This window comes from Podarcis filfolensis (assembly GCF_964270895.1).
Source record: "Podarcis filfolensis genome assembly, chromosome: 9".
NCBI classification, from domain to species: domain Eukaryota; kingdom Metazoa; phylum Chordata; class Lepidosauria; order Squamata; family Lacertidae; genus Podarcis; species Podarcis filfolensis.
In genome coordinates this window covers 12,220,464-12,245,725 of record NC_139610.1, presented here as the reverse complement: position 1 = coordinate 12,245,725, position 25,262 = coordinate 12,220,464, and the positions used below count along the sequence as shown (strand labels likewise).

General features: G+C 41.4%; 1 protein-coding gene across 8 annotated transcripts in view; it reads right to left on the bottom strand.

Annotated features, from left to right (window-relative positions):
* Window positions 1-25,262, bottom strand: part of RBPJ (recombination signal binding protein for immunoglobulin kappa J region) — a 91,758-nt gene that overhangs the window by 33,000 nt on the left and 33,496 nt on the right. The window contains exons 1-2 of one of the 8 annotated variants that reach the window (XM_083630589.1): window positions 7,375-7,416; window positions 3,039-3,081 (exon numbers count right to left, since the gene is read on the bottom strand). The exons of 2 other annotated variants lie outside the window; for them this stretch is intronic. Coding sequence is in view for 2 of the 6 variants with exons in the window: in XM_083630586.1 (XP_083486712.1) it covers window positions 7,375-7,394 (20 nt within the window). In the remaining 4 variants the exon portion in view is untranslated. Of the gene's footprint in view, window positions 1-3,038; window positions 3,082-3,759; window positions 4,736-7,251; window positions 7,319-7,374; window positions 7,492-19,784; window positions 19,936-25,262 lie in introns of those variants that run through there. 5 more of the 8 variants (XM_083630588.1, XR_014551987.1, XM_083630587.1 and 2 more) reach the window with 5 other exon arrangements.

Here is a 25,262-nt window from a genome sequence, read left to right as displayed (position 1 = left end):
ATTCGAACCGCTGACTTTCTGATCAGCAATCCCAAGAGGCTCAGTGGTTTAGACCACAGCACCACCTGCATCTGGAGTTGGGTAGAGTGCCCTTTCTGGACTGAGTTGTACTCACCGTGAAGGAGCAGGTAAATAGCTCTTGGCAAAACACTGCTATCACTCGAAGCCCAGATATCGTCAAGGACTGCATATGTCCTTGAAGCCCAGATGGCAAGGACTGTATATGTCCAGCTCTGACTTGTTCCCCAGCTACAGTTGCTCCTGGACTTCGATAGCTCAGCTATGTTAATACATACTCTGGTAACCTCTCATTTAAACTACTGCAATGTGCTCTTTGTGAGACTTTCCTTGAAGTCTGTCCAGAAGCTGCAGGTGGTGCAGAAGAGGCTGCTGACTGCCTATTTGATACCTGAACTGTCTGCCTATTTGCTACTGAGTCAAATTTAAGGTACTAACATTTGTCTATAAAATTCTATACAGCTCCCCTAGTACCTACCAACCAATGGCATAAGATCTGGAAGAGACCCTACCCAATAGTTCTATTTACACCTATTTTCTGCAGTGTAGTTATGAAGAGCAGGGCTTATCTGTTGTGGCACAAAAGGTATGGAATTCCTTCTCCATGGGGATAAGATTGTCCCTTATGCTAGCTGATTTTAGGCATCATATTGTGATGCATTAGTATTCTTAGGCTTATAGAAATGATTACTCAAAGAGCTAGGCTGCTGCTGAATTATTATATTTTTAGTAACCTCCCGATATTCTGACCCTTGTTCTATTAATATTTTTGGTTTTATGATTTTCTTGTACTAAAATGTTATTTTAATGGATTGGTGTGTACCATCCCAGGTACACACCTGGAACCCTCTAATTTCTACAGCTTGCATTTAAAAACAGAGCAATGTGATAATCAGTAATTCAGAGTTGACATCCTGGTTCTACCATCCAATTATGACCAAAATCCTAAGGTTTCTTAGCTCTTGCACATATTTCCACTCCTGCAACATAAAGTAATATTAATGTTGTACATATAATGGAATGTTTCAGAATCCTAATTAGCTAACACACTTCTTCAAAGACACACAACAGGCACGTTTTAAAGTGATGGTTTTAAATTAAAAAGCTCTAAATAGCTTGTGCACTTTATACTTATAAGCATACTTCTTGCCCCAGTGTCTTAGAGTGATCACTACTTCAACATGGCACAAGGCAATACAGAAGAGTAATTTTTTTAAGGATTGCTTCACAATGGTGAATACATTTATTAGTACAAATTCTGAACAGTAAATTAGAGAGAGCATGTTTCCTGCCGGTTTTATGTGGTGTAACCTGCCTGAGCATTCCAGAAGCTATTTAAGTCAAACACTGAAGACCTTTCCATAGCAGGTTACAAAACCTAGTCTCTAGTCACCAACTAAGATTACCAATCCAAAGAACAAGACAAAAGAAATAATAGTTCATTATGACAACACCTGCCAATCTAAATCACCAATGACAACAATAACTAGAAGCAGCAGAACAGGCAAGGTGATGTTAATTGTGTTTATGAATTACCAATCCACTTTTAAGTGCCCGAGATGATGTGCAACAATACACAAGAATGTATATCACTTCAGTTCAAAAACTTTGTTCCAACAGCTGCCACCTTGCTTCTCAGATGCTAATGAAAAGCATACATATACACTCTTGCCTGCTCCATTCATACCCCTCTCTTTAATCAGGTAATCTAACAGTCTGTTCTGTTCTCTATTCCCTCAGGAAAGCTTTCCTTATAATGCTTCCTAGTTTTTACAGCATTTAATAAATATAAAAGTTCATAAAGAGCTTTCTAAAATGAATATCATGATAACCAGCATTCTAGGCACATTTTGCGACAAGGAATTTCATTAGCGTGAGCAGTTTCTGAGCTTCGGGCGCAGTACTGTGCCGAAGATTTCAGATTAAAACTGCAGAGTGGAAGGAAAGGAGGATCTTTTTCTGCCTCCCCACTTCCAGTCACTCTCTGCAGACTATAGGAGAGACCCTCTTAAGAATATTAGGGAGGTGGACAGGGGAAGCATGGCTTTCTTTTTTTGCAGACTTCAGATGAGGACTAGAGCATGTGAAAAATGAATATTAAGATTTTAGCTGTTCATTCATTTTCAGCTTTGTATTCTTGTAAAAGAAGTGTGCCTAGACATTCCATTGTTGCGCCCATAACCTAGGTTGAAGGTGCCATTTAGCTGCTAGCTTTCATATCTCAGTTTCTAACACTGATGATAACCTATAAGATGCATATAAAAGTTACCCAGCTTCAGTGGGGAACTGAATCTACTTCATTTGACAATAGTTCGGTTATTTTTCTAAAGCCACACTAGATCAGCCACAAACCCATTCCCCCACTTTTGCTAATTCCTCCCCATTCTGTACTGTTTAATAGGAAGTGGGGAGGGAAGCCTATACCAAATTAACTGTGAAAGCAATGGCTCATGACTTATGCTACTGGAGAGAAGATTTAAGGTCAGAATTTCAAAGGATTGTGTAAATATATTTTTGTTCACAAAGTTTTGTTCCAAATGCAGAAACAAACAGGTAATACTGTCATATTTTTCAATGATAAAAATTATCTACATTTGAAGACAGAAAAGTTAATAAGTTTGGTAGTAAGTTTATACTGTGGATCCCACAACTACTGCTGTTATCAAATCCACTCTTTTTAGCACATCATCTTATTTCATTCATTTGTTTTACTGTTATTCAGGAATATATTCAATAGCTGTACAGTGCCTAAACACAGTAAGATACCAAGTACTCAACACTTGTAGTACTGTACAGCCAATTTCCTAACCATTCCCTTTGAATAAAAAACAGAGGTGCTTATTTGTTTATTCACATTTTTAGCATGACCAACTACAAATCTCAGTGGGTAGCCAAACTTAATTCACAGTCAATTCAACTTGTAATGGGGTTTTATAACAGAAAGTAAATACATGCAAATAAGCTCTGTGCTACCTAACCTCAACTATTAAATAGCAGACACAATAATGATGAAGACTTACTTAGTATTTCTGAAAAATCCTCAGTTTAGGCTCCAATAAATGTCTAGGAAGAAGAGATTCCTAGTTATGAGTCAAGCAATTAAACTCTTTATAAACACCCTGATTGCACAGCACAAAATTAATTCAGTCAGTAAATACTCTTGATAAATCTTGGTGTGTAAGACAGAACATAAAGAAGGAGGACATTTCTTAGATACACTGGACACAAACCATTATATGCCCTGATAAAGGCTCGCAAACAACCCCACAAGAATTACAAGCCTACCTGCTTGCCTCCACATGGCAGTATAAGTAATCTGTGATGTATCAACAGCCTGAGAAAACACAGAACTACTGATCCAGATTATAGAAGCCTTCTTACCTCTTCACACAAAAGGAATTCATATTTGCCATGTAAGACTTTTTTACAAATGTGGGACAATACTTAAAAGGCTACAAAGCACTATCTACTCTACAAACTTGGCAGTCTCTAAAAAACTATGAGACATTTTTGTATGAGTTTCATATAGATGTGTAAAGGATCAAGTGGCCTATAAATTGGTTAAATAAATAAGAAGAAACCAATGCCTTTTTTAAAAAAACTGAACCAAGTCAAGATTTATTTGGGGGGAAGTAAACCAATTTAATACAGTATTCTGATCAGAGAGGCAACTTTTACAAGCAACACATCACAAGTTTACAGCTATAATTTTTTGTTCTAAGCAGTCTCTTACAAGCTTACCAGTATCAAACTTCCGTCACTTGGGACATTTAGAAATCTGGTTACTCTTTCAGGTGTTAACTCTTCAAGCACGTTGACAGAGTCCAGTGCCCTTCATCTCTGTGTGCTGTCACCCCCTCTACCTGTATATATGCACAAGTTGTACTTTTATTTGGGGCAGGTAGTCAACTTGCCTGATGACAGATAGAGGCAAGGAGAAGTAATACTTGCACTCTCATATTATTTCTTTGCTTCCAAATCCCCTTCCACTGAGGAAGCCGTTTCGTTGCTGATAAATGACTGGTGGGCCACTAGAAAAGGAATACAGAAGAGTCCATCCTCAAATATACCATGTCTTCAAATACTTTAGAGCAGGAGTGGACAGACTTGAGGTTTGTTGGGTCTACTTTGTTCTCTGTTAGCGCCACAAGATCTACTCAAGAGAGCTAGGTGCAAGAGAGACATAAGGTTGTTGTTTTTTTAAAATAAGGGAATGCTTCTGAGCACATTCGAAACCTAGGAATTGGTTTTCAGTCCAAAACAACACTGATATTTTAACCCTTTCCTGCAAAAATACATTCCCGGTTACTTTTATTTATTTCAGCAGTCTTAATTTAGCAAAGAAACTAATTTTTGCTGGTACTGTTAAACAACTGAAAGTACAAAACCCTGACAATCAGTCAAAGATCTACCAGTAGATCTTGATCTACCTTCAGCCCACCCTTGCTTTATAGGGTACAGTTGAACGGCTGCCCTAGGAATATTTTGCCGCAGGAACCTCACATTGCAAAGCAGTTTTCTAAGCTTCCAAATGTCCCTCTTCTCTCTGCAACCTGTCCAAGTTCTTCATTGTTGTTTCCACAAGTTTACAGAGGGTACAGTATTCAAACAAACACTGATTAGAAAAAGGGAAAGGTAAAAGGACCCCTGACCGCTAGGTCCAGTCATGGACGACTCTGGGGTTGCGGTGCTCATCTTGCTTTACTGGCCGAGGGAGCTGGTGTACAGCTTCTGGGTCACGTAGCCAGCATAACTAAGCCACTTCTGGTGAACCAGAGCAGCGCACGGAAACGCCATTTACCTTCCCACCGGAGCAGTACCTATTTATCTACTTGTACTTTGACATGCTTTCGAACTGCTAGGTTAGCAGGAGCAGGGACCAAGCAACGGGAGCTCACCCCGTTGCAGGCATTCGAACCAGCAACCTTCTGATCAGCAAGCCCTAGGCTCTGTGGTTTAGATCACAGTGCCACCCACGTCCCTATAAAAATGTGGTATCACCAAATTAAATCCTTGGATATGAATGCATGCTGTTCATCTTATAAAAGCATGGCAATGACCCCCCCCCCAATATTCCTGCTGGTGTCCATCGTCCCTCTTAAGTGTGTATCTGCCATGCATTATTTTTCACCGGATGGAATGTCTCCTTAGGTTTCAAAGTAAATTTCAAAGCCTCCCATCAATCAAATTTTCTCCAAATATGCTGCACTGCTGCTTAAGAAAATGATACCTATGTCTCTAATAATGGTCTCAGCATAGCATCTACACAATGGAAGTGTTACATAAAATAATAAATTATGTATGACAAAGTGCCCAATAATATGTAAGTTATTTTTACAGTGATAAAGCAGCAACTAAGATCCAGCCAGAAGAGGCCCAAAGTGTGAAGAACAGGGTGGGATAGAAGTCAAATTCTGTCTGCACAAAACAGTAGCTCTCAATTAGCAAGGTACTACTTTTTATGACGTTTCAATATACTGACAGAAGAACATATTCCACAAGATTTTTGATGTTAACTTTGTGTCAGAAATAGACCTAGGAATATTAACATCATAATAATTAACTGTTCAGTGCAATACTCGATACTTATTCAAGCAGAGAACTAGATCCTGAGGAACACATTTACCTTGCCTTCACTTACAAGCAATTTGAATTTGTAACAATCTAAAGCTAGAAGGAACTACTTTTCAGTTCAGAATGTTAGGAGCAATTTATACTCAACAGTAAAAAAGCATACTCTGAATACATGACCAGAATAAAAAGAATCTATAAACCACAGAATAGCTGAATCAAATAGTCCAAGCCTACTTTCATCTTGACACCCCGACTCTAAAACCTTAAATAATTTGAAATTTGTAAGAAACAATTCCTGCTTTCTTTGGAGGGGAAGGGAGCAACATATTAGTTGCATACTGTGATACTAAAGCGTATTAGAAAGTGACTTTATTGAAGGACTTTTCTGATATTTTCAATCAAGCTATCAGCACACTAATCTTAAAGACACTTTGAAGTAAATTCCATAATTAATAGAGGTGGTATACTTTCACTTCGCAAATTATAGCGTAAGACTGCAGACACATTCGGAGTTTGGAACAGGAGATTGTTTCTGTAATGTCTGAACACCAGAAATCTCTATACAACAAATTCCTACCCAATCACCAAAAAGCATCATTTGCTTTCAATGAAATCATGTGACCTAAATGACACCGGCTAGCTTGAAGGCTAACTCTAAGCCCCAATGGACTGATGCTGTTGCCAGAAGACAACCCACAACTTAAGTCAAGCACACGTGTGATATGCAGCAGCAACCTTTAATGAAGACTGGAGGGCCTCATGAAGCAACACAAAAAGGCATCATCAGCTTCTGAGACAGAATCACAGAGTCCAACCCCCTGCAAAGAAGGAACCTTTGGCCCACTGTAGGGCTCAAAAACACAACCCTGAGAGTAAGAGTTAGGGCCCATTCAAGGAAAACCGGAACATGCACAGTATGTCACTAAGACCCAAAGCTCAACTCACCTAGGGGGACGTTCCCATTAACCGCACACCACAAAGCAAAGATACGGAAGCCTTTGCTTTCAATCCAACCAACTTCACGCAACAACCTGCACTGCACTGCAAGGAAGCTGGGGAAGTTAGTTATGCAATGCAACACAACACACAAGAGGACAGCTTAACCATGCAGGGCATTGGAGGGGGGGCTTGAAGTGACAGCTCTCACTTTTTTGGGGGGGGGCTGCGCCTCATTCCAGGCACCACCAACACGGGCACCACGCAAGTGTCAAGGCAACACGATGGAATTCCTCCTTGCATAAGGCAGATGGTAAGATGCACCCCCAAAGTAAAAGCAGTCAAGAGCCGCGCAGACGTGCCAAGTTCCTCAGAGCCCCTGAAGTGGAAAGCCCTCTCCTTTTTTGGGGGGGTGTTAACACCACTGAGCCGGAGAGACGGAGGACCAGGCAGTTTCCATGTGGGGGGTGTTTTGCCTCTTCTCCCCACAGAAGCCCCCCGCTTCTCCCCACAGCAACGAGCTCCGCGCGTCGAGAAGCGCTTCCCCCACAGCGACGAGGCTCGAGGCGGGACTTTCCCGCCACCCGGACCCCCGGCCCGTCGAGGACCCAGGCGACTCGGCCTCCCCACCACCACCACCACCACCGACCGACCACCAGCACCGTTCCGGTTCCCCCGCAACCGGAGAAGCGGCAGCGGTCGTGAGGAGAAAGGAGACCCCACCCGAATCCGGAGCTCGAGGAACGGGTGGCGGAAGGGCGAGAGCCGGGCAGGCCGGCTGAGGGACGGGAAGGAAACGGGCCCCTGAGGAACTATGTCGAGAGAGCCACCCCCCCCCGCACTCACCCTGTCACAACAGGCGCCATCTTCCACAAACTCTCGCTGAAACTCCTACTCTCGCGAGAAGGGAGCCGAGGTAGCCGTCGCGCGCGCCTACCCGCGGAAATCAGCAGCGCGCACGCGCGCGCGGGGGAGAGGACAAGCTTATCGCAAGAGCGAAGGAGCGAAAAGGGGGCGGGGCGTGCAGAAATCCCCGCCCACCCACTCACGTCACTTACGCACACACACACTGACGGGGGTCTGTGTCGCTCTCCCGTCTCAGAAGTCAGACACAACAGGCGTGGGAACTCGGCCCGAAGACTCGCGAGACCTCTTCGAGGGAAGCGGAGAAAGGATATCGCGAGAAGGGCGGTCATAGGAAGAGGGAGGGGCAGGAGGGGGATTCCCTTTACGCCTGACCGAGCGAGCGCAGAGGCTTCGGCGTGGGAGAGAACGGACCGAACCATTCGCGTAGGGCCGCGGGCGAGACCATTTCATTCATTCATTAAAAATATATATTATATATACTTTTTAGGTTTATAGGATTTCACTGATTTTACAATCATTTTGACATTTCAAAACTTGACCTCCTTCCCCTTCTTTCTGCTGTTCCTTAAATTTATTTTTAATACCTTCTGCATATTCCAAATTAACTTAATTTGCTCATTTATTCATCTTCTTTAAATACATACTCTTATGAAACTGCATGTTATTACAACAATCCTGCAAATGTTCTTACCTGTTTACAATTTATCTGTAAATATTCCATAAACCATTTCCATTCCTTTATAAAAAAAATATATCTTGATTTATTCTTCTTCTGGCAAGTTTGCCATTTCTGCATATTCCATAAGTTTTTGTATCCATTCTTTGCTGGGACTTCTGCTTCTTTCCATTTTGCGGCAAGTAGCATTCTTGACGCTGTAGTCACATACATGAATAAGTTTTTATACAATTTTGGTAGTTCTGTCCCTATAATTTCCAAAAGAAAAGCTTCTGGGGTTGTTGTTTTTTTACAAACATTATTTTAAACATCCTTTTCATTTCATTATATATCATTTCCCAGTAAGCTTTAATCTTACCAAAAGACCACCACATATGATAAAAAGAACCTTCTTTCCCTTTACATTTCCAACACTTGTTTGATTTAGATTTATACATTTTTGCCAATTTACTCAGTGTTAGATACCATCAATGTATCGTTTTCATATAATTTTCTCTTAGACCATAACATGCTGTAAATTTTATATCCATGTTCCACAGTCGTTCCCATGCTTCCATGTCTATATCGGATGGGACCATTTCAGACAGCATGAAGGGTGGCGGGAAGGAGTGGACTCCGAATTGCGGGCATGGAGGCAGCGGCGTGAGGTGTTTTAGGGAGAGAGAAGGAAGCCAACAACGAATGTGAAGGAGCTTAAATAAACAAAAGGCTCCTTTGTGTGTGTTTCTTAAACGTGCATTTTGCATCCCTCCCCTCAGGTTACCACAGACTACCCCGGTGCATTTTTAAAAATTGGATTAACTGGTTTTTAATTACATTTGGGTAAGCCTGCATGCGTTGTGCATCATTTGGGTCACTGATGAATTGCCTCTAAGTCAGCCTCGTTGGTTGCAATAGGGAGAGTGAGCTCAGTTGGGCGTGGGCAGCGATCCTCAATATCTTCTTCTTTGGCAATCACTCCTAGCCGAGTAAGATTGTCTTCCATGAACACAAACTTAACAGCGAGTCCGTAAGTGACTGTGGAGGCCAATTCTGGATCCACACGTCCTTCCACAGTGGGGAAATAGGTTTCCGGCTTGGTGTTGATCTTGGTGAGGGTTTGCTAAATGTACCTTCCTCCTATCAAGTTTCTCCCTTTCATCCTGAGTTCAAGCATCTTCAAAGTCCATGACACCTAGGTAAAGGCTGTTCTCCAATTGGAGCACAAACAGCCAGTGCTTCCCAATTGTCAGTGTTTATACTACATTTTTTTAGATTTGCCTTGAGAGAGTCTTTAAACCTCTTTTGTTGACCACCAGCATTACGCTTTCCATTTTTAAGTTCGGAAGACGATGCTCAGGCATCCACACAACATGACCAGTTCAACAAAGTAGATGTAGAAGAACCATTGCTTCTTCCAAAAACCCACCCCAAACTCAACTCGCTGGATCGTCACCTTGTTGTGGTGAGTGGGCTTGCACGTTCCTATGACCCTTGTGAGCGAAGCCCTTGGGAGTCTCCCAGTAGGGTCACCCAAGGCGGTAAGGTCAAAGGGGAGGAGCTAGACAAAGAATGATCCCAGAAGTCCTCAATTGCAAGATAGGTGGAAGATAACAAATGGTATATTACAATGGCTGGTAAGGCAGATGAAGGCTGCAGCAGATAAGAATTTACTAGTTGTCATGATATTCATTCCATTGGACCCTCAATATAATTACCATTTCCACTTAAGGCGGAAGGACTTGACTTTCACTTTATTTTGCTATTACTATTATTTTTAGATTTGTTTGCCGCCCGTCATTTGAAAACCCTGGGGCTGTTCACAACAGAAAAATACAAAATGAGAACACAGGACACATCGTAAAACAAAAACAAACCAATAAGCTCCACAAACACATTTAAAAAGCCATAAATGTTCATCAGGCGAACGTCTGGTTGAAGGGAAACGTTTTAGCCTGGCACCTACAGATATATAATGAAGACACCAGGTGAGCCTCTGGGGAGAAATTTCCCCAAGCTTAAGAGGAGCAGAAAATAACTTTTAATACTATTAATCGAGGAGAAAGTGAAAGGTGTGTGGGTTTGTGTTTAAATACATTAAAAAATATGGGGTTTTTGCATTCAAGTCCACTATCAATACACTTGTGTTTAAAAAAAAGACGCGCTAATTTGTGTAATGTCTGTGAAAAAACTTGTATTTCTCCTATATATGTGAATTGTGCTAAAACCAATTCTATTTATGGCAAGCTAACCAACCTCGATTTTCCCTCTATTTTAATTTAAGGGTGAGGTGTAAATATATAAAATGAAGTTTTCCTTGCTCTTTGTCGTATCTGCATTACTGAAGTTGATTCCATTCAAGGAACATTTCCTGCATTCAGTGGACTTTTGCAAATCCTCTATTTAAAGTTCATGAAACAATCCATAATCCTTTTAAGTTCTCTTTTTGAAAATACGTATCCCTCCCTCTGGGCTCATGCTGCTTCAGTTCAGCTATGAATGGCTTCTGGATTTTTGCCATAAACTGTCTCTAGGTGATAATTTTAAGGGGCCTTTAATTTATGTGTCTTAAATCCAACTGGGAGGAAAACAGGATGAAAAAAAATAGGTCAGCCTTTAATACATTTCAAGCATTACACACACACCCCAACACACACACACACACACACACACTGCTAGCATTTATTCATTTGAATATTTACTTGTAATTGAAAAAAGCATTTGCCCTGGAAGAATTTCTCAAACTGCAGGGCACAAAAAATAAATCTGATGCAAGCCCCAAGTCTTTGTCTGCCAAGGAAAGTTCCTGCTGCATATATGCAGGATTCATTTCTCTTCACTCTTTGAATGAGACTCAATGGGAAAAGCAGGTAGTAATTCTGCCTTATTGTTATGCTGGGTGTGATTGGATTTTTCAGTCACTCTCAGAGCAGGTATGCAACCTGGTTACTTGCTTAAAGGTAAGGAACGCAGGTAGTGCTGTAGCAAACCACCGAGCCTCTTGTGCTTGCCGATGGAAGGTCGGCGATTTGAATCCCCGCAACAGGGTGAGCTCCTGTTGCTTTGCCCCAGCTCCTGCCAACCTAGCAGTTCGAAAGCACACCAGTGCAAATAGGTACCGCTGTAGCGGGAAGGTAAACGTCTTTTCTGTGCGCTCTGGTTTCTGTTGCTGTGTTTCCGTTGTGCCAGACGCGGTTTAGTTATTCTGGCCACATGACCCGGAAAGCTTTCTGTGGACAAACGCCAGCTCCCTTGGCCTGAAAGCAAGATGAGCACCGCAATCCATAGTTGCCTTTGACTGGACTGAACCGTCCAGGGGTCCTTTTAAAATACTCATTTTACATCCTTAAGATATCAGTGACTTCCCTTCTCTTTCCATGGTTCATTTTACATATCATAAATCCCTGCATATTTTACAAAAAACTATACCATTCAGTATTCCATTACTACATCCACCAAAACTTATTCACACTGTTGAATTTATCTTAATGCTGCCTAATGTTTCCCAATCTTATTTAAACATATGTTCTTCTTGTTCTCTTATTCTATATGTTAAGTGTGCAAGTTGTGCATATTCTGTCAACTTGAGTTGCCATTCTTCTTTGGTTAGGACCTCACTCGTTCTCCATATTTGGGCTAACGAAACACGGACCGCAGGAGTAGCATACATAAATAAACTTTTTGGACACCTGGGTATTTCAGCATGAATTCTCCCCAAAAAGGACTCTGAGTTTTTTGGGAAGGTAAAGGTAAAGGGACCCCTGACCATTAGGTGCAGTCGTGGCCAACTCTGGGGTTGCGGCGCTCACCTCGCTTTATTGGCCGAGGGAGCCGGCGTACAGCTTCTGGGTCATGTGGCCAGCATGACTAAGCCGCTTCTGGCAAACCAGAGCAGTGCACGGAAACGCCGTTTACCTTCCCGCCGGAGTGGTACCTATTTATCTACAGTGGTACCTCTGGTTAAGTACTTAATTTGTTCCGGAGGTCCGATCTTAACCTGAAACTGTTCTTAACCTGAAGCACTACTTTAGCTAATGGGGCCTCCTGCTGCCGCCGCGCCGCCGGAGCACAGTTTCTGTTCTCATCCTGAAGCAAAGTTCTTAACCTGAAGCACTATTTCTGGGTTAGCGGAGTCTGTAACCTGAAGCGTATGTAACCTGAAGAGTATGTAACCTGAGGTACCACTGTACTTGCACTTTGATGTGCTTTCAAACTGCTAGGTTGGCAGGAGCAGGGACTGAGCAACAGGAGCTCACCCCGTCACGGGGATTCGAACCGCCAGCCTTCTGATCGGCAAGTCCTAGGCTCTGTGGTTTAACCCACAGCGCCACCCGCGTCCCTTTTTGAGAAGGTACTTTTAAACTATTTTTTAAATTCATTATGGATCATTTCCCAATACTCTTTTACCCCTTTACAAGTCCCCCACATATAAAAGAATGTTTTCGATGGGTCTAAACTTTTAGTGAATTGGGGACTTCCCCTGCATGCAAAGACATGAGTGGACAAGACCAAGAGTTTGTCCAATGGTCTAGAAGGTGGTTTCTGCATGTGCTGTAGAGGGAAGCAAGGGGCAGGTGGAACTTATCAACCTGGAAAGGTCACTCATCTAGAAGGAAAAGTCTGCTCCTAAACCTCTGCTACTGTGTGGAGAAGAAAATGTTAAGGAGTAAACACTACACAAATCCAGAATGGAGACCCTAAGACAGTTGGATGGTGCCTTATACTCCTCCTTCCAGCAACTCCTGCAGCCAAGCTGGTGCCAAACATCTTGCTCTGCTTTCCTTTGGACCCCATCAGCGAGGCCAATAAGGGGTTCTTGTATTCTGGGTAGTCCATGACCTCCATACAAACTGCCCAGGCTTGGCTTCCGGAGGCGGCGCCAACGGCAATGGCGGTCTCCTTCTAGCTCGGAGGGAGAAGCTCCGCGGAAATCGGGTCTGTCCGCTACGGCGAAGCGGAGACCCTTGTGAAAATCACAGGCAGGAGAAGCCTGTGACCGTGGGACTCGGCGGGCACCTGTAGCGCCCCCCGGACTAGTGAAGGGACTCCGTAAGGGGCTCCGGAGCACAACAGGAGCTTGGCGCGGTGCGGTGAGTCGATCGCTTTTTCCGTGGGGTGAAGCCGCAAAGCTGTTGCCGGAGAGCACTGATCTTTTTCCTGGGACAATTCGGCTGCTAAAACAACTACCCGTGAGTAGGTGAAGTTTAAGAATTGGGACTTAAAGGAGAAAAAAAAGGATTAATTCGGCACTGAAGCGGGAAGGTGTAAACAGGAAGTCCGCCTTTCCACTTTCTGTACACAGTTCAAAGCAAAGACTCTTTAAGCTAAAGACCTAGAGAGCGGTGTTATAAAAGCTCCAAATCCGAACATCAAAGTAAAAGAACTCCCCCCCCAGGCTAGTGGGGGGGGGAGAGGGAAAAGTGACTTTTTTACTTCTGGAAAAAATAGAGATAATTATCTAACTCCTGGGAACGGACTGCCAGGTCCACTAGAATTGTTGCACTGAGAGCCGCACTATTTATAGACAATGTAACTTTTTAATGGCCAACTCTGCAAAGGAGATACTTGTTGAAGGTCTTCTCTGGACTTGAAACTGTTGCTTGTTTTCCTGAGGGGGATTTAGGAAAATTGGAAAAGATTCTTTATTGTAACTTTAATGACTGCTACAGTGTCCCCCTAGAGGAACATTGAAACTGCACATCCAGCTGGGGGATTTTTCCATTCTTGACTTTGGGGATTTTCCACGGTAAGACTTGACCGTGGGATCGACCTTGATTCATAGACAAAAGTGTGATGACTGATAGGACAACAAGATCGGGCAAGGCTAGAGTGCAGCAGCCCAGCACTGTTTCCCAGCAACATAGATCATCTGTTCCCGGCCCTCCTGTGACACAGGGGGAAGACTTTGCACAAGCTGGGCCAAAAGGAATGGCTTCAGAAGGGGATTTTACTTCTGTGTTAAATAAAATTTATGAAAAATTGGAAGCCCTAAGCAAACAAGTCACGGAACAATCAACTAAAATAGACAGGAATACTGCCAGCATTAATAATCTGGGACAGAAGGTGAATTCCAATACAGAATCTATTGAAAAATTGCTGGAAGAATCTGCGTCTAATCGAAAAATAGCTGAGGAAGCAAAAGAAAAAGCAGTGGCTGTAGAGGAAGAAATAAAACCTATGCGCAAACAGATTGGGGACCATCAGTCACTTCTGTCTATGATTGAACTGAGGGAGAAACAGACCAATCTGAGGATTAGGGCAGTACCGGAATCTGAAAAAGATAACCTAAGTGACTACCTTACGCAGGAATTTGGAAAATTTTGGAATTTGGAGGTGGAGAAAGACTTTAAGATAGTAAGTGCATTCAGACTTGGAAGAGGAGGGAGAAAAAACAGGGTGAGAGACTGTTTGGTTACCCTCCGAACGAAAGAAGAGAGAGATAAAATACTGAGTGCGCACTTCCAGAAGACTTTGGAGATCAACAATTCGAGAGTGGAGATTTTTAAGGATATACCGAAACATCTATTGGATCTTAGAACCAACTATGGAGATCTGGTGGCCCTACTGAGAAGAAACAGAATTGTTTTTAGGTGGGAATTCTCCCAGGGACTATCTTTTACCTTTAAAGGGAAAAAGTTCAAAATAAGATCAGTGGAAGATAAGGGAAAATTTTTGAGAGACCACGAAGAAGACCTGCAAAAAGAAGTACTAGAAGAGCTAAGAGCTTTAAGATCAGGAGCACTAGACATAGTACCACCACCTTTGGGACTGGACAAACTAAAAAAAGCAATACCACCGTCAGAACAAGAAGAACTTTTGGGAGCAGTGGGAGGAGAATAGAATAACCACACCATGTCTCTGCAATTATTAAGTTGGAACATTCATGGATTTAATTCCCCGGAGAAGAGGAAGAAAGTCTTTCATTTATTGAAAAAGGAAAAATTGGACTTAATTTGTTTACAGGAAACTCATGTGATAAGGCTTCACAGGAAAGTACTGATTAATAAAAGATTGGGTCAAGAGTTTATTTCATCGGACAAGGTTAAAAAGAGAGGACTTGTTATTTATGCCAAAGAGAGCCTATCACCAAAATTTGTTTTTAAAGATGAACAAGGAAGATTTGTGGCAATTGAGATTCAATCACAAGGAGAAAAATTTCTGATTGTAGGAGTGTATGCACCAAATGAGGGGAAATCTGAATTCTTCAAGAAATTGCATGAGACATTGCTTGACTATATGGACTACAACATTATTATGGGAGATATGAATGGAGTGGTATCTACAAATACGGACAAGTCGCAGAGACAGGTTGTAACTAAAGATGGGAGACTACCAAAAATCTTTTTTGAACTGACTGACAATATGGACTTGATTGACATTTGGAGAACTAAGAACCCCCTTGGAAGAGAGGGAACATTCTTCTCTGAAGCCAAAATGACATGGACAAGAATTGACCAAATATGGATAACTAGAGGACTGGCACCTAAGATTCGAAAAGTGGAAATTTGCCCAAAAACTTGCTCCGACCATAATGCGGTGAAGATGGAGATGAAACTAACACCAATCGGTTCCTTCAGATGGAGGATGAATGACACCTTATTTAGAGATCAAGAGGTTACCAAGAAGGCCCAAAAAATCTTGAGAGATTATTTTGAGATAAATTTGAATACCACGGTTGAAAAAAGAGTAATCTGGGACGCAAGCAAAGCGGTCATGAGAGGGTTTCTGATTCAACAGAACGCAATAAAGAAGAGAATCCAAAATGAGAAAAAAGATAAAATCTTGGAAAAAATAAAAGAAGGAGAGAAGAAATTAAGAGCGAAACCAAAGTCGCAAGAGATTCTGAGAGAAATAAAGCTATATCAAGTACAATATATGAAAATGATGAATCAGGAAGTAGAATGGAAAATTAAGCAAATGAGACAAAAGACATTTGAATCGGCTAATAAATGCGGGAAACTGCTAGCCTGGCAGATGAAAAAAAGACAAAAATTAAACACTATCACAAATCTGGATGTGGAAGGAAAGAACATACAGAATCCATTGGAGATTAGAAAGTGCTTCCAGAGATATTTTATACAACTATATACACAAGGGCCACAGAAAGAGACTGATTTAGACCAATTTTTAAGAACAAATGGATTACAAAAAATCTCTCAAGAAAATAAGATAATGTTGAATCACAAAATTACAGAACAGGAGGTAGAAGGTGCCATTCAGAACATGCAGTTGGGTAAATCTCCAGGGCCGGATGGTCTAACCTCCAAATACTATAGATCTTTGAAAGACTGGTTAATTCAGCCACTAAAGGAGGTCTGTAATGAAATTTTGGAGGGGAAAAAGGCGCCAGAGTCGTGGAAGGAAGCTTACATTACACTTATACCGAAAACTGAGTCTGAAAAGACACAACTCAAGAACTACCGCCCCATATCCCTGCTTAATGTGGATTACAAAATTTTTGCTGATATCTTGGCTAATAGATTAAAGATCATAAAGATCAAGCCGGCTTTCTCCCAGGTAGACATTTGTCTGACAATACGAGGAATATAATTAACATTTTGGAGAAGCTGCAAGTGAACATCAATACCAAAGCAGTTTTAATTTTTATAGATGCAGAAAAATCTTTTGATAATATTTCTTGGAATTTTATGAAGAAAAATCTTCAGGGAATGGGGGTGGGCCAAGGGTTTGAAAATGGTATAAGTGCAATTTACTCAGAACAAAAGGCTAAGTTAATAGTCAATAATGTGATGACAGAGGAATTTAAGATAGAGAAAGGGACACGACAAGGCTGCCCAATTTCCCCATTGCTTTTTATTTCGGTTCTGGAGGTTTTGCTGAATATGATTAGAAGGGACCGTCTGATTAAAGGTATTCAGGTCGGAGCCAAACAATACAAATTGAAAGCTTTTGCAGATGACCTAGTTTTGACGTTACAGGAGCCAGAATCTAGTACGAAAAGAGTATTAGAATTGATTCAAGAATTTGGTCATGTGGCAGGATTTAAGCTGAACAAGTCAAAAACTAAAGTGCTCGAGAAAATTTTTACACCAATTGAGAAAGAGAGGTTTCAGAAGGAGACAGGTTTAACATTAGTTAAGAAAGTAAAATATTTGGGGTTAATATGACTGCTAAGAATTTAAATTTATTTAAAGATAACTATGAGAAATGTTGGCTAGAAGTGAAAAAAGATTTGGAAATATGGTCAAATTTGAAGCTTTCCTTGTTGGGTCGAATTGCAGCTATAAAGATGAATGTATTGCCAAAAATGTTATTTCTGTTTCAATCATTGCAAATTTTGGACAAGATGGACTGTTTCAAGAAGTGGCAGAGAGACATTTCCAGATTTGTCTGGCAGGGCAAGAAGCCTAGAATAAAATTTAAAATATTAACTGACGCAAAGGAAAGAGGTGGATTTGCCCTGCTAGACCTTAAACTTTATTATGAATCAGCAGCATTCTGCTGGTTGAAAGATTGGCTGCTTCTTGAGAACACAGACATTTTGGACCTAGAAGGTTTTAACAACGTTTTTGGATGGCATGCATATTTGTGGTAAGAGAAGGTTAAAGCACATAAAGCATTTAAAAACCATATTGTCAGGAAAGCATTGTTCGCTGTCTGGGTAAGATACAAAGATTTACTGGAAAATAAAACCCCAAGGTGGTTGTCACCAATGGAAGCGAAGGCTCAGAAAAAGCTCAATATGGAGGCCAAATGGCCGAAATATTGGGAAATATTGGAACAAGAAGGAGACAAATTGAAATTGCAGAGTTTTGAGAAATTAAAAGATAAAGTGCGAGACTGGCTTCATTATTATCAAATAAGAGAGGCCTATAATTTGGATAAAAAAATTGGCTTCCAGGTGGAAAAATAAAAATTGGAAACAGAACTGTTAGATCCCAAAACTAAGATACTTTCAAGAATGTATAACTTGCTGTTAAAATGGAATACGCAGGATGAAACGGTTAAATCTGTTATGATCAAATGGGCACAAGATATTGGTCACAACATTATGTTTGCTGACTGGGAACAGTTGTGGACCACCAGTATGAAATTTACGGCATGTAATGCCTTAAGAGAGAATATTATGAAAATGATATACAGGTGGTACATGACACCAGTCAAGCTTGCAAAAATATATCATTTGCCCGATAATAAATGTTGGAAATGTAAAGAAAATGAAGGTACATTCTTTCACCTTTGGTGGACGTGCCCAAAGATTAAGGCTTTCTGGGAGATGATCTATAATGAAATGAAAAAGGTATTTAAATATACCTTCCTGAAGAAACCAGAGGCCTTTCTCCTGGGCATAGTCGGCCAATTGGTGCCAAAGAAGGATAGAACTTTCTTTATGTATGCAACAACAGCAGCAAGAATACTTATTGCAAAGTATTGGAAGACACAAGAGTTACCCACCCTGGAAGAGTGGCAGATGAAGGTGATGGACTATATGGAATTGGCGGAAATGACTGGCAGAATCCGAGACCTGGGAGAAGAGTTGGTGGAAGAAGACTGGAAGAAATTTAAAGACTATCTGCAGAAACACTGTAAAATTAATGAATGTTAAAATGATGTTGGATTGAAAATAAGTGGCATTAGCAGCAAAGTTAATAAGAATATGCAAAAATGAATTGATAATGGATGAAAATATAGAGTTATAATATGTTAAGATATAGAGTTAAGATAAACGAAAGAGGGTAAGGATTTGCTGATTTGATTATTTAAGTGGGAATACAAAAAGGGGAGGTGTGAGGAGGCCAAGGAAACAAGCTAATGAGTTTAAAGTTACAAAAAACGGATTTGTTTTTAATTCTTTTTTATCTATTTGTTTTTTGTATTTTGTATTTTTATTCTTTTTTTCTTTTTTATGTAATTTTGTATGTTCTTTTTTTTCTCTTTTTCTTTCTATATGACTTTTTTCTATTTTGTAAACTTATGTTTTTGTAAAATCTCAATAAATATATTTTTTTAAAAAACAAACAAACTGCCCAGCACTTCGGTGCTTTCCACTGCCTCCCACAGTTTGCTCAAACTCATGTTCGTAGCTTCGAGAACACTGTCCAACCATCTCGTCCTCTGCCGTCCCCTTCTCCTTGTGCCCTCCATGTTTCCCAACATCAGGGTCTTTTCCAGGGAGTCTTCTCTTCTCATGAGGTGGCCAAAGTATTGGAGCCTCAGCTTCACAATCAGTCCTTCCAGTGAGCACTCAGGGCTGATTTCCTTAAGAATGGATAGGTTTGATCTTCTTTCAGTCCATCGGACTCTCAAGAGTCTCCTCCAGCACCATAATTCAAAAGCATCAATTCTTTGGCGATCAGCCTTCTTTATGGTCCAGCTCTCACTTCCATACATCACTACTGGGAAAACCATAGCTTTCAGTAGTGCCTGGCATGCTCCGGTCCATGGGGTCACGAAGAGTCAGACACGACTAAACGACTAAACAACAACAACAACAACAACACAGCAGTTTGATTTCACTCCATTGTCTCTTGAGAACTATGGCAACCACTGCAGTTGGAGAATCTCACTAGTGCATCACTGCTCAAAGTGGTGGTCTGCAGAATGGGTCCTCCAGTCCTCGGTGACCCCACCACCACAGCCCAGGTTGGGCGGAAGGCTTCAGGGACCAAATGTGGTATTGGTCACACTGCAGGAGGGAAGACAGCTTCGCTAGCCAGATAGTCTGAGAAGCACTGCGTTGAGGGGGAGAAGTTTAAAAAAGATTACTAGTTACCTCATTATGGTGCTGAATAAATTTTCCTGTAGCCAAGGGTGTTGTCAAATCTGTCACACTCTGCACACCCATTTGCAGTAATTATGGAGCCTTTGCTGCTGCCAACGCACTTCCCATTCAAATGCCCTTCTCTTGTGGTCCCCAAATCCTTCTGTCAAACACAAACACACCAGCTGTCTAGAAAGAATCTGGAATTCACAGAGGTGCAGCTTTTTATGGAATTTAATAATTGTAATTATTACATGTTATAGTGCTACAAAACAACAGATCATTATTCGTGATGAGAATCTTGCGGAAATGTAAGGCAAATCTAAGGCCAAGGCAGAGGACAGAGTTAGAGGAGATAGTCTGGAATGCTAATCTCAGCACTGGTTAGCAGATCTACTGTATAAATTTAAAGCATATTCAAAACACATTTAAAGCACATGACTTCCCCCCGCCCCCCCCAAAAATAAAAAATATGGAAAGTTTCTACCACATAGAGCTACCATTTCCAGCATTCTCAACAAATTACAGTCCTTTAAATGTGCTTTAAATGTGAGTCAACTATTCCTTAAAGCCTACTGAGGGTTATGTGTATATATTTTAATTCCACTGATGTTTAATCGTTTTTTTGATTATTGCTTTTTAAATATATGTTTTTAGTTGTTTCTATTTTAATTGTAAGGCGCCTTGAGTCCTGCCGGCAAGTAAGGTGGGGAAACAGCAACAACTGAAGTGAGATATGTATTGCTTTTCAAGAGAATCCTTCGTTTTGCTTTTTGGCAGGACAGTAATGGATTCAGTGCCCTCAGGCTTTTCAAATAACTTCCCAAAGAGAAAGGGCACAGCTAATGCTGAAACGGTTTATTGCGGTCTTCTAAAGCTGTGAAGAAATATTATGCAGGAAAGGGGAATGCGTGTGGTGGTTTTCATTTCTTTCTCCTTTTAACACCCGTCGGTTTGGACCTGAGTTGGGAAGCGACTCCCAGCCTCCTATCCCGTCCCAGCTCACAGTGTGAAGAACCGCAAGCATCCGCATCAAATTTGCTCGGACGAGATTTTGACTGTCCAGGAGTTATTCTTAACGGCAGCGAAGACGTCCCTGAAGTGACAGTTAGCATTTTGCCAGCTTTTGCCATGTATACAGCTGTTGTCACAGAAAGGAGGGCAACTCACAGCCCGGCTTCTTTTCAGAAACAAAAAGAGAAACAGCGCAGGCTATTAGTTCCAGCTCGATGGAGACCCTGTACCACCATCTGCTGGGGGTCTGAGCAGTTGTCCAGGTCAGCATCAGTCAGGCACAAATTTGATGGCTTCCGCTGAGCTGCACCCAGCAGTACAGATCTGCAAGAACAATAAAGCAAACCTGCTCCTGGGACACAAGCCGCACGTCTCCAACAAAGGAAACATAACCCCAAGTTAATATGCATCACAAAGGAGGTGCTTGAAGCAGGGGAGGTAATTGTGGCCTGAACATTTCAGGCTCTAATGGGATGGAGAGAGGAACAAAGTGTCAAGGTAGGGACAGAGAAGGGGGAAATGGTCCTCAGCTAGAAATTGGTGGTCGCAGCCATATATATATATAGGGCTGTCGTGAGAGATGTCTTACCCTAATGATAAGGCTGGCTCTGCAAAAAGAAAAGAAAAAAGGCTGGTTCTGCTGACACCCAGATTAGATGCCACTGGTAATGCAACCCCCAATTTCAGCATATGAAGTTAACCCAGACAGACATAACTGAAACTGCAAATATTCGAATGGCTCTTGTTTCATGAGGCCCTACTGGGTTCTCTATACATTGCTGTTCAAATTCTCTTGTAGCTACCATGCACCTAATACTGTGTTTCCTTTTTTGTGTGTGTAATGATTTTTATGTGATTTTACAAGTGTAGAGTTATAACAATACAAAATACATATCCACATTTAAAGACTTCTAGAATCTCCGGCCCCATCATGGATCACTGCCTTGCCGTGGCGAAAGGGCTTGAATAACTCAGAGAAGCTATGAACTATGCCGAGCAGGGCACCCAAGATGGACAGGTCATAATGGAGAGTTTTGACTAAACGTGATCCACCTGGAGGAGGTACCGGCAAGCCACTCTAGTATCCCTGCCAAGAAAACTCCATGGACAAAGAAACAGGCTGGGCTGGATGAATCCCTAGCTGGAATTAAGATTGCCGGAAGAAATTTCAACAACCTCAGATATGCAGATGATACAACATTGATGGCAGAAAGTGAGGAGGAATTAAAGAACCTTTTAAGGAGGGTGAAAGAGGAGAGCGCAAAATATGGTTTGAAGCTCAACATCAAAAAAACGAAGATCATGGCCACTGGTCCCATCACCTCCTGGCAAATAGAAGGGGAAGAAATGGAGGCAGTGAGAGATTTCACTTTCTTGGGCTCCATGATCACTGCAGATGGTGAGAGCAGCCACGAAATTAAAAGACGCCTGCTTCTTGGGAGAAAAGCAATGACAAACCTAGACAGCATCTTAAAAAGCAGAGACATCACCTTGCCAACAAAGGTCCGTATAGTTAAAGCTATGGCTTTTCCAGTAGTGGTGTATGGAAGTGAGAGCTGGACCATAAAGAAGGCTGATCGCCAAAGAATTGATGCTTTTGAATTATGGTGCTGGAGGAGACTCTTGAGAGTCCCATGGACTGCAAGAAGATCAAACCTATCCATTCTGAAGGAAATTAGCCCTGAGTGCTCACTGGAAGGACAGATCGTGAAGCTGAGGCTCCAATACTTTGGCCACCTCATGAGAAGAGAAGACTCCCTGGAAAAGACCCTGATGTTGGGAAAGATGGAGGGCACAAGGAGAAGGGGACGACAGAGGACAAGATGGTTGGGCAGTGTTCTTGAAGCTACCAACATGAGTTTGACCAAACTGTGGGAGGCAGTGGAAGACAAGAGTGCCTGGCATGCTCTGGTCCATGGGGTCACAAAGAGTCGGACATGACTAAACGACTAAACAACAACAACAGAATCTCCGGAATTCTCACCATCACCTCCATGGGTCCTTTTGTTAACCTTTTCAACTGCATATTATTTCATAATCCATGTTTTATATTTCTCCATATTGTCCATGATAATTGCTACATTACAAGTTACAAACATTACTGCTCATGTTTTCATCTGCTTACAGTGGTCTCCTTAATAAATTATAATTTTTTCCCCATTCTTTCTTGAAGTTTTGGTCTTCTTGGTTCCTGAGCCTTCTGGTCAGTTTTGCCATTTTGGCATAGTCCAACAGCTTAGTTTGCCACTCAGTCCAAATCTGAAGGTCCAGTTCCTGCCCCAAGTTCTGATACTGTTCCCGAAACTGCACCCCCTGAACCAATTCCTGCTCCTGTGTCAAATCCAAAATCCCTAGCTTTCTTTTCCAAGAATCTTCTCTTTTCTTCAATTGACCTGATTCGATATTTCCTTTGCTGGTATTTAAATGAAAGGCTTGTGGAAATTCCCATCGAGAAAAGAAGATTTTTCTTCTCAAAGCACTTGTAACAGAGCCTAGGGCTTGCCGATTAGGTGGGCAGTTCGAATCCCTGTGACGGGGTGAGCTCCTGTTGCTCGGTCCCTGCTCCTGCCAACCTAGCAGTTCGAAAGCACGTCTAAGTGCAAGTAGATAAATAGGTAAAGGTAAACAGCGTTTCCGTGCGCTGCTCTGGTTTGCCAGAAGCGGCTTAGTCATGCTGGCCACATGACCCAGAAGCTTTATTGGCTCCCTAGGCCAATAAAGCGAGATGAGCACCACAACCCCAGAGTCGGTCACAACTGGACCTAATAGTCAGGGGTCCCTTTACCTTTACCTTTATAAACAAAGCAATTGAGTGTTGTTGTACTTCAAAATTCTTCTTGTAATGCAATCCCAGAATTTTATCTCTTTGATCCTTTGTTTGGAAGACTACCATGCAATCATTTAAAATTTTTGAGTCCTTTTTACCTCTAGGTCCAAATCTATAGGCCTTTACAATTGTAGATTCCACCACTTCCTTTGTTAGATCCCAAAAGGACACAAATTCCTGGACCAAACACTCTTTCAAATCATAAAAAGTCTTTTCTACTCCTTTGGGATAACAGTACCTACAATTCCTAATAAAAACGCTTCTGGTTTATTTTTATAAATGTTATTTTAAATATTTTTAAAAATTCATTACACGTATATCATTTCCCAAAATGCTTTTATTGCCTTACATGTCCACCACATGTGGTAAAAGGTACCTTCTTTCTCTCTTTTTTAAAAATTAATTTTTATTAAGTACAAATTAGAAAACATACATATTTACAACAAAAGAAAATACAAAATACATTCCCAGCAGGTATTTGTACCCCTAATACTGTGTTTCCTTGTATCTACCCAGTATGTGTTGCCTTAGTAAAGAGCATCTGCCCAGTTTTCAAGTTCATTTGTTGCTCTTGCTGAGGCTGCTGCGAATTGCATAAATTATATTACCGATCGACTGTAATGATTTTCTCTGTCACGGCCACCTGGCCACTTGGAAGGACTCTGAGAGAACAAAGAATCCTACCTCAGAGGCTACTCAACAGACGGTAATGACTTTCAGCCGTTGTGCATTCTGGCCACATTAAGATCAGTGACCTAGAGGTGAAAGGCCCTTTATCCTATTACCAGTCCCCAGAGACAGTCCGTCTGCAAGCCTATCCTCCTTCCCTGCTCCTGTTCAAAAGGAACTATCCAATTTCTTAATTTCCATTCAGAGCATCAGGCTATGCAGGGTAAAAATCTATGAGCACTTAATTTTTAAAAAAATTTGATTTTACAAGTATAAAATTATAACAATACAACCATAAGCATCCGAATCTCTGGACTTCCCACCTTCCCCTCTGTGGGTCCTATTATTAAACCTTTTCTACTGCATCTTTTTCAGTTTTATATAACTCCATTATCCCCATAGTACTTGCTACATTATGAGTGTTATTGCAGTCCTGCTAATGTTTTCATCTGTTTACAGTGGTCTCCAAGGTAAATTATAAAATTTCCCCATTCTTTGTTAAAATTTTGGTCTTCTTGGTCCCTGAGCTTTCCAGTCAGTTTTGCCATCTCGGCATAGTCCAACAGTTTAATTTGCTCCCTTGGAATATCAGCACCTAGAATAGAAAAGCCTCTGGTGTGTTTTAAATAAAAATTGAGCATCTTTTTCAGCTCATTATATATAATTTCCCAGAATGCTTTTATTACCTTACAAGACCACCACATATGATAAAAGGTGCCTTCTTTTTCTTTACATTTCCAGCAGATATTTGTACCTGTCATACACATTTTTGCTAACTTACTGGGAGTCAAGTACCATTGGTACATCATTTTCATATAGTTTTCTTTCAACGTACAGCACGCTGAGATTTTCAAATCAGTTTTCCATAACCTTTCCCAATCTGAAAGTTGGATATTAAGCCCCAAATCTCTCGCACAGTGTATCATTACAGATTTAACCTGTTCATCCTTTGTATGCCATTCCAAAAGCAATCTACAGTG